The sequence below is a fragment of the Hakea prostrata genome, chromosome 11 (assembly GCF_041222555.1).
Source record: "Hakea prostrata isolate BN-2017 chromosome 11, UWA_Hpros_2, whole genome shotgun sequence".
Lineage (NCBI taxonomy): Eukaryota > Viridiplantae > Streptophyta > Magnoliopsida > Proteales > Proteaceae > Hakea > Hakea prostrata.
Window position 1 is genome coordinate 8,811,528 of NC_142610.1, and position 13,478 is coordinate 8,825,005.

Sequence of the window (13,478 nt, forward strand, 5' to 3'; positions counted from 1 at the left end):
TCGAACTAGTTGGTTCAATCTTCGCCCTTTTTTATTTATTTATTTATTTTTGGTATAATTCAATTTTCACCCTCAATGTCGTCAAAAGTTCATTTGGATCATCTCATTGGTGGGGGTCACCTACTAAGAGCTCCACGAGTCATAAAAGCTATGTGCGTAGAATATTCTAATCCAAGGATTTGGATAAATCCAATGAGTATCATTAGACTAAAATATTGCACGACCTAACTAGTAATACTAGTTGCATGATGACTACTTCTATTGTGTTCGAGTTGCAACGACTCTTCCATACCATCAAAGGGTTGCTTACCTCATGGAGAGGAACTATACTCATTTGCGAGAGTGGAATGGATAGATGGATAGTAGGGGGAGGGGGATGAGGGCATGATTGGGTGGAGAGGATCTCCACACAAGAGTGGCCCCATCCTCCCTTTCACATAAAGCCAAACACAAGGCCTGCCTAGCACGGATGGGTTGGATTGAGAGGAGCTCCACGCAAGAGTGGCCTCATCCTCCGCTTCACATAAGCCCTAGTACAAGAATCCGGATCATCATCCCGTCAGGGGTGCTCCCCGACGATTACTACCACCAAAATCGATGGACCTCACAAGTAAAAAATATTAAAAACCCATCACCCAACCCCTGGCCCCTATAATTTTGTGGTGGTAAACCCATCTGGGAGCACAAAGACGGGTTGAGGATCCGGACTCCTAGCACAAGGCTTACCTGTGTCAGGCCTTTGTGAGATTGGAAGATGGGGGCACGGGCAAGGGCAAGCTTGGTGGAGAAGATGTGGAACCCTGGACCCAAATGACCCATTTGTTGGAGCTTTCGTTCAATTGGCCCTAAAGTGAAAGAAGATAAGGTAGGATAGGGAGGAAAAGAGTGAAACGAACTCAAAGCTTTGAGCTTTGTGAACTCGCTGACTGGTGAAACTCTAAAGCTGCAGCTGGTCTATTTGAGCTCCACCACCATTGATGAAGGTGAGAACATTTCCTAGCTCTGTGTTTCTTGCTCACTGGTGTTCATCCTCTCATAATTTGAAGCTTTGAAACTCCCTATCGCAGAAGCCCCAATCCTTGTCTCATGAACCAGCTACATCTTCAAACTATGAAACGTTTGAACCCACACTTACAGAATCTCTGGTTAACTCCCTTTACTGTCCCAAATCCTCCTTCAACTAATCCATTTCTTCAATCGAGGAACCCCGAATGTCTTCCCAGTTTTCACTTTTAAATCCTGCATCTTTCGAAGTTCCAAGAAGTCCAAAATCGATTCTGCCCATTCCTCATTATTCCTGTCAGTCTCACTGATTTCAAGTAGATCCAACACGCCTGAAGCATTCGAGGAATTCTTGCCATTCAAGATGCGTCTCCCATTTTACTCGGTTTTTGTATCATTTCGTTTATAATGGTTTACTTCTTCTATGAGAAAGTTAGATATTTTCTGCAATTTGTGTGCTTCCGTTTAATTTTGTATTGCTAAATATTGGTGGGTTTCGACTGAGCTTTCTCATTGGTGCAGTTCAGCGTCTACCTTTTTCTGATGGTTTCGAGTCAGTGTAAGATGATTCTCTCGTGAATATTCGTTCTCGCAGATCTTGGGTATATGTTATCAGGGATGGGTTGTGCTTTGGGTCCGTGCCCGATTGGGATCAAGGATTTGGCATTTGATAGAATCGGGGGTTTACCTTTCAACTCGAGTTCAAGTAGAGTTCCTTACCATCTGAGACAGGAAAATCTGAAGTTGAAGCTGTACCGACGTCTTAGTTGGGTCGGCTCTTCTCAGGTATGTTGACATTTCTTAACTATTTCCTGCGTTTATGTGGTGTTGTATATGCTCAGTTGATGTTCTGGGTAGATACCTGGAAAGATTTCTTTGAATTTCATATGTATGCTTTTCGAAAGCAGAATTATTTCATAGAAGAAGATTGGTAACTTAGAACTGTCTGAATTGCATTAAACGTTATGCACCTCTCCCTCCCCCAAGGTAATGGAATCCGAGAGCACCCAGTAATTTAGATTATAATATCTCAAGGATACCAGGATTGTACTAGAACTGGGAAATCTTATATAACTCAAGATGAAGTAATTAACATGGCTGTAATCCAGGTTGGAGAACAGAATGAAACCGTGGGTTAAGTTCTCATAAATTTGGTCCGATCCATTGGATAAGGAATTGTGGCATTAAGCAGAAATAGCAACTTTTCTGTTCAGAATCAGTTGGAATTAGCAAAAAAAAAAAAGAAGGTCGAACCCAATGTACAAGGCTCCAGTGTTTAATGGTAAAAAATATGCACCCTTAGTCTATTTCTAAAAGAAGGCTTTTTCTAAAACTTGAACTCACGACCAAACTTTCCACAGATGAGCATTTGACCAATGCATCAAGCGTGACCTTCTATGACACTGAGTCAAAATTAAAAGCACAAGAATTAGGGGTTGATGCAACAGATTTAGAGCAGTCGTGAAGCTTGCTTGATGCTTATGTTCCTTTATGAAAAGAATATGTAGGTCACTTGGGGAAGATCTGAGACTATGTAGAAATTGAAATCATATCTTATTCGAAGTCTGCAGCAGTACTGGAGAAAAGAGAACTATCAAACTAATGGTAGAAAGAAAAGTATAGTCCACCAACAGTACAGTAATTCGATGTACAAAACAAATGAGGAAAACCTCTTTTTTGGTTGAAGGAGGACAGTCTTACCAATCTGAAACAGAGGAGAAAGAAAATAAAAGGGGGGGGGGGTTGAAGAAGAAGAAGAAGAAGAGTAGGAGGATATGGTTGAAAATTCACTCAAACTTACGCTATTTCTGCATCCTATGGACCTGCATGTCATAGTATAGCAACATAAGTCATTCTTTTCTCAACTTCAATTTGTGGCTCTTCTTTTTATTAAACACGAGAGCATCTATCGCAAGTTTAGAAACTTTACAAACGAAAACTACTCCTTCTCTAGGACCTATTTCTGAAGACATCACAAATTAGAACAAAGGTTTGAATATTGCTGCTACATAAAATGTGAAGTTTACTTCTGAAAACTGAAACTAGAAACTGAATAAATTTTAAAGATCTTCACATCATCTCTTCTTCTAGATAATCTGGCATGCTACAGGCAACCCACAGAATTGCTTTTAGTAGGGCCCAAAATTCTGCTCGATGCAACCCAACATTCATTCCAGAAGCTATTTCTCGTCAAGTATCGGACGAGACCCACAATTCTGTTTCACCATTCTTCTTGTCGACAACAGTATTGGGCCTGGTATATGGGCTCAACTAATATCAGAATATGAGCCCATGATATACTGTTTTGATGGTTATGAATCTGGACAGGTTGTTGGTGTGGTTGGTTCTACCCCATCAATCCACATCAACCCTCCCCAGTTCAAGGAAAACTCAAACATGAGTTTCAAACCTTCGAATGGTCGTTTTGGTGTGAATTGTGATGAAGGTGAAGCTTCAGTCCTCAACAAAACTTCAAAAACTCTTGGAAATGGAGATGTAATCTCTTCATGGCTAAGAGTTCATTTTTCATAATATTTTGATCAGATGACAAACTTTGCATGCTTTGTCTTCTCATACGGAGGTGTAGTTTAGTATTTTGCTGATAGAGTCTTTGACATTGGGGATTGCCTCCTCAAAGATTTGAGATATGTACTCCATCTCTTCACGGACAGCCACACGATTCATGTTGATTTCTTGTGGACTTTGATGTCTACAACATAGACCTCTTCAGTAGGGTCTTCTACTTGTTCTTCCATTTCACATCTTCAATGGCTGCTGGGGTAGCATGATAGTGTTCCTTGGGTGTCGAAGGCAGAGGTTGGCTTCAAACTTTTGCTCATTTACAGTCATTCTGGCTTGATAAATATTTCATATTTCCTTGTGATGAAATTGAGAGGTCTTGTTTGTGTTCTTTAGCTCACCCTTATACATCGTAATGATACAAAAGAATGATGGAACCTTAGGGCTCCAGATGGTATAGGTTAGGATTCTCAGGGAAAGCTAAGATCACAAAGAGTAAATCAGATTAAAACTTAAAAACAATTTAATGAGGCTGTGATCAAGGCTAACAAACTAGAAATGGGTCCAACAAAGCTGTTGGTTTAAGAATTGTGTTACCGGGCAAAAAATAGTTTTAGAGAACAGTTGCAATTAGCAACTCAGAAATCAGAAGCTGAACAACGTATACAAACATTTAGATACTGGAAACTGAAATTGGAATTTGCAGCAAAGGTTAACAAGTTATTAGAACTAAGTCTGTGTCAGAGAGCAGGAGTCAGGGGTTGTTTCAAGAGATTTGAGGGCAGTTGTGAAACCTGTCTGCAGTCCCTTTGAGCAATATAAAAAATATCTCTTGAAGAAGATCATCTGATACTTACATGTGACAAACAACTTAAAACAAGTCATAATTAAAGTCTGCAACAGAACTGGACGCAAGAGATGAATCAAATTGATGGAAGAAACACGGGTATTGTCTCCCAATAATGCAATGATTCGATAGATAAAACAAGTAAGGAAAACCTTACTGCTGCAGATTCAGGACTAAGTTAGAAACAAAGGGGGGGGGGGAATGACTATATGGCTGAACGTCTCTCACTCAAATAAGGTTAAAATCACAATAACCACCTAGTATTTTCTTACAAGCAATCTGGGATGGGACCCATAAATATCTTCTAAAAATGCTGGAAACTACTCTTTTTGCAATCCAACATTTTACCAGTAAAATATCTCCAAACAATTCAAGGATGAGAGTGCAAATCTGCTCCAATGTTCCAGCTGGTCGATAACCAGTAGGGCCTGATATCTAGACTTGACTAATTTCAGATTATTGGTCCACAACTGGTTAATAATCTGGATAGGTAAATGTTGTGGCTGGTTGCACCCCATTGATCAACATCGTAAAGTGCCTAGGGTCCCAAACCCAATCATTTTGGTACCATTCCCAACAATAATAAGAATATGCAAGTACTTCAGCCATCAAGTTGGAAGAATCAATTGTCCACTGGTGGTGTGATGTGACTATATGATGGGACTGTTGTCCCATCAATACTCCCACCTCTGTTGAAGATATAAAAAGTATCCTTCCTCTTGGTCATCTGATTATGCCGATTTCCATGAGGCAATGGATTCTTCTTTAATAATGGGTAAAGCAAAACACAGTCAAATGATAGTTTTCCCCTGCCTTGGATGTAGCAGAAGGAAACACATATATGATATTAATACTCTTATCACCTACTGTACTAATCAATGGTGCCCTCTCAATTGTTCTTGATATCCATCCTACAACCCCCCAAACCCAGTGATAAGGGATTCTTCGTTCATTGTTGGTGAAGTGAAACTTATTTCTCAATGGAAAATTTTTCCTTCAGCCATTAAGTGTGTGGAGAATCTCTTTCTTATTGGTTATGTGAACATACTTTGGGACGCTTGTCCCATGAACACACTCCCACCCACTATTGGTGAACTTGAAAATTCCCTTTCCCCTAGACATCTAATGGTAACAATGCCCATAGGTGAGGGATTCTTCTTTCATCGTGGGTGAACACCATTGGCTCTCCTTAGGCAGAAGTGTTTTGGTTTTCCATCAACCATTGAGTGGGAAGAATCCCTACCCCATTGGTGATGTGACCATGTGATGGGACTTTAGTCCTATCAACAAACTCTCACCCCCCCCCTGCGGATGAATTTGAAGATGCCCTTTGTCTTTGTCATTTGACAGTCCCAATGGCCATGTGCAAGGACTCTTCCTTCATTAGTTGGAAAGGAAGAATCCCCAACCAACTGGCAGTTTGACAATATGGGAGGACTCCTCTGGAAATGCTCTTTACCCTGTTTATTTGAGGATTGAGTTTTTCTTCACCTATGGTGAAGGAATCCCTTACCCATGACCATTGATATCCTCAGATGACCAAGGTGAGGGAATTTTTGAATTCACCGAGTTTGTGAGAAGGAAGAATCTCTTACTCATGATTATTGTTCTGTTAGATGACTAAGGGAAGGGAATTTTGAATTCGTCAATTGGGTTGGTAGTTTGTTGATGGGACGAGTCCCATCATATGGTCACATCACTAGTGGGAAAGGGATTCCTATCACTTGATGGTGGAAGGGAAACTTTTGCCTATTGATATTATGGCGCTATGTTCACAAAATTTCAAAAGCCTCACTCCCCTTCAATTAGCATTTACTTAATTCTGAAGAATCAAGCTGTTCTTTATGGGTTTTAGAGTTGTAATACTACTGCTTAGCTTGCATCTACCTTTTGTCTGGTAAATAGGCAGGTAACCCCTGGTAGGCTGGTAAGTTAGGGTGAAGATAAGTTTTGATCATTGGTTATTGATAACTGCTCAACAGAAATTAACCACATCATGTGGGTGGGCCTGTTGATGTAACAGTCAAAATTACGGCAAAAATTTATGGTGGGGAAGAGGTATTCTGAAATTAGAGTTTATGGGGAATTCTATGGTTTGAAGGAACTTTGTAATGGTTTAGGGTTTAGGGCTGAAATTGGGATCCAGTGGTAAGGAGATGGAGGGAGAGGTTTCCATCAAGATTATGCAGATTCGGATGGAAGGGATGCTTTAAATCTGCAAAATTTTTACGTCAATATGAACTAGGGCAGAGGGGATCTTAGAATTTTAGTGGGTAGAATAAGAGGGGGCTCTTGGATTGGACAGTAGGGTTGCTGTGATGAGGTTATTCTCCAAACATGGAACAATTCTATGGTGGAATCTGCTGGAACTGAAGTTATGGCAGGTTAGGGTTAGGGAAATACTCAAATGGAGTAATGATGTTTAATCAAAAAGAAAATGGATGAGGTGATCTGCCTACCAAGTCAGGACTCAGGAGGCTTGTAATGGCACATCAATGTGAGGACTGATTCCATACACAGCAACAGGAACTAGCGTTTAACCACCTAGCACCCAAGGAGATTCCTCCTGGATTTTCAACCACAAGGGAGTACTAGATCTGAAACACCAGAGCAGCAGCTTCTTCATGCAAGAAGAGATCACACTACTTAAACTCGAACAGTTCTATTCATCGTGCGGATGGAAATTTATGGGGGGCTATTGCAATATGTCCTATACTAATAGGTCTTGACTTGGATGTAAAACAAACTTACAACTGATTTAGGACTGCTTGTGCCTTCCCATGAGTGGAGGCATTCATAAGAGACTGATAACTTGGTCATGCAACTCACTTAACTAGTCACATGATCACTTAAATAAACCCAATAACTGAATTGAAGCAAACAAAACCTGGTCCAACCAAAATAATAGAAGTACTGAAAGATAAAAAAAAAAAAAAAAAAACCCAGTATAAAGCAGACTTCATTATGTTTTAGTACCTGTTTGTAGTACTAAGGGGCAGCTTCTTGGATTTCTTCTGGATGTAGGTCTTTGAATCTGCATGAGTCAGTACTAGGTTTGCAGAGTTAACCATCTTACAGATGTTAATGTTTCTATCAAGTATGTATTAATACAAATGAGGTACCTAATCTCCTGATTGCACAATTTTCTTGCTAATTGAAAATTAAGTGCACACAAAAGCACCAACTTCTCAAGAATCAGGAAAAGAAGAGAAAATGTGACATGGCTGTGACCACTCATCTAATCCATGGAATGACTACCAAGTTACCAACCTTTTTCTACATGGTCAACTATAAACTAATCCTTCAAGAAAGACGACGTATGCTGCTATCCCAACATGAAGCCCCTCAGTAGATACAGTGTCCCATACTGCAGCCATAAAAAACTGAAGGTATTTCAGAATTCACACCTGAACCTGAATCACAGCTTTGTGTAGAAGATACATGTTATTTTATGGTTTTGGCATCTGAACTGTCATTAAAGTTTCTCCATTCAATTGTTTCCCCCTTTCTGTATGGTGGCAGTGGACATCAATTATCTTGCCTCCCATATCAACTCAAGAAGCTACCTTTCAATTGTCTTGCCCCTTGCAATAGATGGGTTAATAATATATTTCTTTTTTGCCTGGCAATGTGTTTATCCCCCTCTGCAGAATGGTAGTGATGAGTATAAATTTCAAGTGATGTTTGGATTTCCATCTCAAATTCCATTCCGAACTTCAGCCAATGTTTTGGTTGTGAAAGGTAATTATCCCCAAAATGCAGATTTTCCTCGTTACTACTCAAAAAAGGAGAAGAAGCCCTTTCCAATACCAGTACTGGAGCTCAGGCGAGCTGCCAGAGAGAGGAAGAAGAAAAGCATGGGCCAACCTAGGAGACCAATTGCTCCTCCAAGAAATGGGTTGTTAGTTCAGAGACTGATACCAGTTGCATACGAAGTGTTAAATGCCAGAATTACATTGATTAACAACCTCAAGAAGCTAATGAAAGTGGTGCCTGTACAGGCTTGCAAGTAATCATCTGCCCCTCTTTCTACGGGTTCCCTTATTTTTATATTCACACGTAAGTGTACATATTTTTGGAAATGGCTGCTTCATTCAAAGCAGGATCTTGATCATCTGCTGCCTAACAACCCCTGCTGCTTGGTTGCCCATCACTCAGAGTGCCATGCATGCAACCTCCACCCCCACCCCCCCCCCCCCCCCACCCAAAAAAAAAGAAAAAGAAAAAAGGAAGAAGAAGAAGACAGAAAAGAAGAATTCAGTGGTCACTGGTTTGCTCATGGGTTTGTGGGTCAATTTTTAGTTGACCATTGGATTCTATTTTTTGGCTGCAGAGATGGCACCATTTGAGTGATAGGCATCAGAGTGGGGGGGGGGGGGGGCAGCAGAGGATCAAAATCCCCTAGAAGTATTGACATCCTCTTGCGTCGAAGTTTGAAATGAGTGATTGCCAAAAAGGGAGTATCTGACTATGAAAAATGAATGAATTGGTTTGCAGCTTCCTTATTTAATGGTTTTCATAAAAACATGGATCAAATGCCCTTCACTATTTTTCAACTTCTGTTCTCAAATCATTAATGAGGGTGTACAACAATAAGAGTGCTCCGTTGCAACCTTTTTTTTTTTTTTTTTTTGAGAGGGGGGGGGGGGGGGGTGTTCAAGTCTGCAAACTCTCTACAGAGAGTAATGAGCATATTTACCCTAACATTCCTTGCAATGTCGAGAGTATCATGCACTAGGTTGCCCTCCCCACCCCCACCCCCCACATAACTGTAAATGAAGCATTGACAATTCATTTATAGGCTTTGAATCAGCAAGGAATTAACACTCCTTTGAAATGAAGCGGCAGTTATTGAAATTTTGTCAAAAGGTAGTGATGATCTAATATGGTCCTCTGCTCTAACTTGGAATAGGTTGACTGTCCTTCAATGTTGTTGTAAACTTTAAGTATTTATTTTCCATCTTTGCCAACAGTGCTTATTGAACTTGTTCTAGTGACATCATTTCTACTGGACAGATGGTGCAACGAAATCCATGTTGGACCTGTGGGCCATCCATTCAAGTCATGTAAAGGCCCTCGGACTGAAGTCCGCAGGGGTCTTCACGAGTGGACAAACTCAAATATTCATGATGTGCTCTTGCCAGTTGATGCCTTTCACCTGTATGACAGACTTGGGAAGCGTATCACCCACCAAGAGAGGTTCTCAATACCACGGATTCCGGCTGTTGTTGAGCTCTGCATCCAAGCTGGAGTCGATCTACCGGACCTCCCAACCAAAAGGAGGAGGAAGCCTGTCATCCGCATTGGAAGAAATGAGATCATTGATGCAGATGAAAGTGAGTTGCCAGACCCCACAGTGGAGGTTGATAGACCCATATTAAGTGAAGTGCCTGATCTAGAAGTAGTGCCACCATCAAATCCTGAAGAAACAGCCTTGCTTGCTGAGGAAACTCTTAAAGCATGGGAGACAATGAGAGGAGGAGCCTTGAAGCTTATGAAGAGGTATTCAGTGAGGGTATGTGGATATTGCCCAGAGGTGCATGTGGGAACTGGTGGGCACAAAGCCCAGAACTGTGGAGCACACAAGCACCAGCAAAGGAATGGACAGCATGGATGGCAGGCAGCATTACTTGATGACTTGATACCTCCAAGGTATGTCTGGCATGTTCCTGATGTCAATGGCCCACCATTACAACTGGAGCTTAGAAGCTTCTATGGGCAGGCCCCTGCAGTGGTGGAGGTTTGTGTACAGGGTGGTGCAGAAGTGCCTGAACAGTATAAATCAACAATGAGATTAGATGTTGGAATCCCCAGCAATATCAAAGAAGCTGAAATGGTAGTCTGAGATGAACTCTGTTCTTTTTCTCAAGGAATGTGAAGGTATAGTGTATTATACTCAAGAAAAAGTCTACTGTAAGAGTAGTAAATAGAAAACATTCCCAATTCCACGAGAATAGGATCCCCATGATGCCATTGTGCAGATTCTGTCCCACATCTTCTCACATTTCATGACATGGAAACTAAACTGATAGGACCCCAGGATCATGCCATGGGGTGGAGGAAGAGAGGGTTAGGGTTAGTTAAGGGTTAACAAAAGAGGGGAAAGGGAGAGGAAAGGCATCGAAAGTTATATGAGTTATGTTTGGGCAGCCGTAGGCTGAGGGGCACTGTGAGGTGTTGCGGGTGACTGGCACCATTAAAACCAGCGTTTATCTTGTTAATTCTTCTATTATGCCATTGAATTTCTTAGAGGATTTGAGGGTTCTTATCATAAACATTCTCCATTCCACATTACCATGCTTATTGATGGGAACCCTGCACTCTTGCACCCTGGAAATCTTCCTCCCTACCCCCCCCCCCTTCCCCCTTCTCCCAAATTTGACATTGCTTGTTCCTGAGCATTCATATGTATATCCTGTTATTGATTCATCTGCAACAGCATACATTCACTATGGCAAGCCACCCTTCATATATCCAGGCTTTGTATGGTTTGATGGGCTTTTGTTGGCATCAATAATCATCCACTACTACATATTCATTTGCTGACAGATATTCCAATTCACTGTTATAAACTTCCCTTCTCCCTCCTACTAGTGAGTCTGGGCATCTAACGTATATGTCCAAGGGTGTCAATTCCTGTACCAAAAACAAATGAACCCAAAAGGAATCGTCCTAATAAGGGCCAAACAGAACAAGATGAACCAAAAGTTCTTATCCTGATCATGACACACCAATTATTGGCTGAACAATATGAAAATTAAATTAAAAAATTAAATAAATAATAATATCCATGAAGTAAGACCCAAGATTTATATCCATGCTTGTCTAGAGAGAAACCAATGGTATCAAGACATAATTCAGAAAATATGGAAAGCTATGAACTGAAACAGAAGATAAGGCTGGTTGACAGTTGAGATCATCCATCTTATCTAAATTTCTTAGTCAATTAGAAAATAATTAGTTTACTTAACATCTCTTTATCAACTTGTGTGGAATATGGTTCTTATCAAATATGCAAAGTCAACCAAGTCTTTGCAAGAGATCTGTGGGCACCGGCGACAATACTGCTTGTAGAATTTGACGAGCACCATCAATTCGCATTTGAGAGTGAGAAAAAGGAGAAACAATATGTTTTTCATAAAAAGAACGTATATTTACTATTATACTTTCAATTTGCACTGGAATTTAAATAGTTTACTCAAAAATGAATAGAATGAATTTTTGGGTATTTTCATATTCTTTTAGAAAAAATAGAATTTAAAATTAATATTAAACATATAAAAAGAAAAGTATCAAAAAATAAGAATAAGAATTGATACCATTAGCCGGCCAAGGAATTTTTTTTTTTTGGGGTGAACAAATCAAGAGGAAAACTGGAATTTTTTTTTTTAATGTTATTTTTCATTGGTGGCAACTGTATTAGTTTAATAAAAAGGTTAAGATAAAGACTTTATATTTTTGTACTAAAATCTTATTTGCTAATTAAGTCAATGAATTATTAAAAAACTGTTATGTGGAATAAAGCCTTCATTCCATCACTGCTTGAATGACATGTGTGAATTTAAATTTGATAAAGTCCATTATGGTTTGTTGATAAAGTCTATTATGGTTTGTTGATCTTCTGGAAGCATTGATTATTGTATGGAAACAAAAATTAACAACTACAATCACTATCATTTTGTTTTTGAGGTAAAGACAGTTTTTTTCTTGGTAGAAGGTAAAGATAATCACTATCATTTACTCCACTGAAAACAAAGATGATATCTTTGAAACTTACATTAAGATTATATAGTTGAAGATTGGGTTTTTTAAAGGTAAGCTTTTTGAGCATACAAGTGGGTTCATTTAGATAAGAGGTTGAGTTCCTTAAAAATGCTTTAGAAGTTTCACCTCAACTCACAAGATCATGGTGCTCCACCCAAAAAAAGACACTCTTCGAAGAAAGTTTATAAGTGTAAAAGGTAGAATTTTCATGTCCACCAACCCACCCCACCTAGAGAAAAAAAAACCTTAGGAAATTAGGAAAAAGATATTAGGGTTCACCTCTAATATTGGTTATGAGTGTTTCTATGAGTTGAAACAAAATTTTATCTTTGGAGTAGGATGCTTGATGCTAGTTAGGAGGATTTCATTCTTATGGCGTGGAAAACTTTGCAGAAAAGGAGGGTAGTGCGAGAAAAGACCTAATTTTAAGTCGTTACTACTAAGTCACTTGGAGTCAATACTTTAGTGACAACATACGAGGCATGAAGAGCTGTCATTTTGAAAAGCCCTTAGAACATCGTGATCAGTATACCGGTGTTATCTTGTGACTCTTCATAGATTCAACCATCACCTTGGGAAACCCACAAGTAACACATCAATCAGCACCTCTCACTCAGGGGTAGAGCTACCCCAAGGCCAAGGGGGCTACGATCCCCTCTGCCCCCTGGGATGTTTTAAAATTTGCATTAAAATCCTTTCTGATCCTCTATCGATGTGTGAATATAAGTAACCGGTTAAGGGTAATACTATAAAGTAACAAGACATTAAGGATAATTTAAGAATTATGAAATTATCTAACCATGACTTAACAGAATTTGCTAGTGGAGTGTACCTTTAACAGACATTTTTAGATGTCTCTGCTAATTTGTATACTCTTGGAGTGTCTGTATTTTAAGTTATTTATTTTGGAGTGGCTTAGAAAATTTTCCTCTTTTAACTAGTATACATTCTTTCATGCTAAGCTTCAATTAAGTAAATTGGTGAAACCTAATAGGACAAAAGAGGGACACAAAGGTGTGAATTTCAAAGTGAGAGTATAAGAAAGGATCCTAACTAAACATTTGAATATATTATTTTTACACAAAAAAATGTTTTAAATATCTTAAATAATTTTGAATTTTGAATAGAGTAAGAAAAAGTAAGGTTTTAAATATATATTGGGTGAGAATTAAAGTATTAAATATGATGATGAATCTTTCGCGTATCTACAAAATTCAAATAGTTCATTAAAACAAGATTTTTCATTTCAAAAATGACAAGAGCAAAATTGTTCCTCTATATTATAATATTTTTTAAGTTAATTTTTTTTTAGTGGAATCTTTGAAGTTGATTTGATGTAAGAATA

General features: G+C 39.2%; 1 protein-coding gene across 2 annotated transcripts; it reads left to right on the forward strand.

Annotated features, from left to right (window-relative positions):
• Positions 1–746: 746 nt before the first annotated feature.
• APO2 (APO RNA-binding protein (DUF794)) lies at positions 747–10,409 on the forward strand. Of its 2 annotated transcripts, none has more exons than XM_089139753.1 (4): positions 747–983; positions 1,525–1,788; positions 8,020–8,378; positions 9,386–10,409. In XM_089139753.1, the coding sequence occupies exons 2-4, from the start codon at positions 1,609–1,611 to the stop codon at positions 10,212–10,214; spliced, it is 1,368 nt and encodes a 455-aa protein (XP_088995879.1). In that variant the 5' UTR covers positions 747–983; positions 1,525–1,608; the 3' UTR covers positions 10,215–10,409. The 2 variants fall into 2 exon arrangements, with proteins under 2 accessions (XP_088995879.1, XP_088995881.1); XM_089139755.1 differs by having other exon boundaries at positions 1,530–1,788.
• The last annotated feature ends 3,069 nt before the right edge of the window (positions 10,410–13,478 follow it).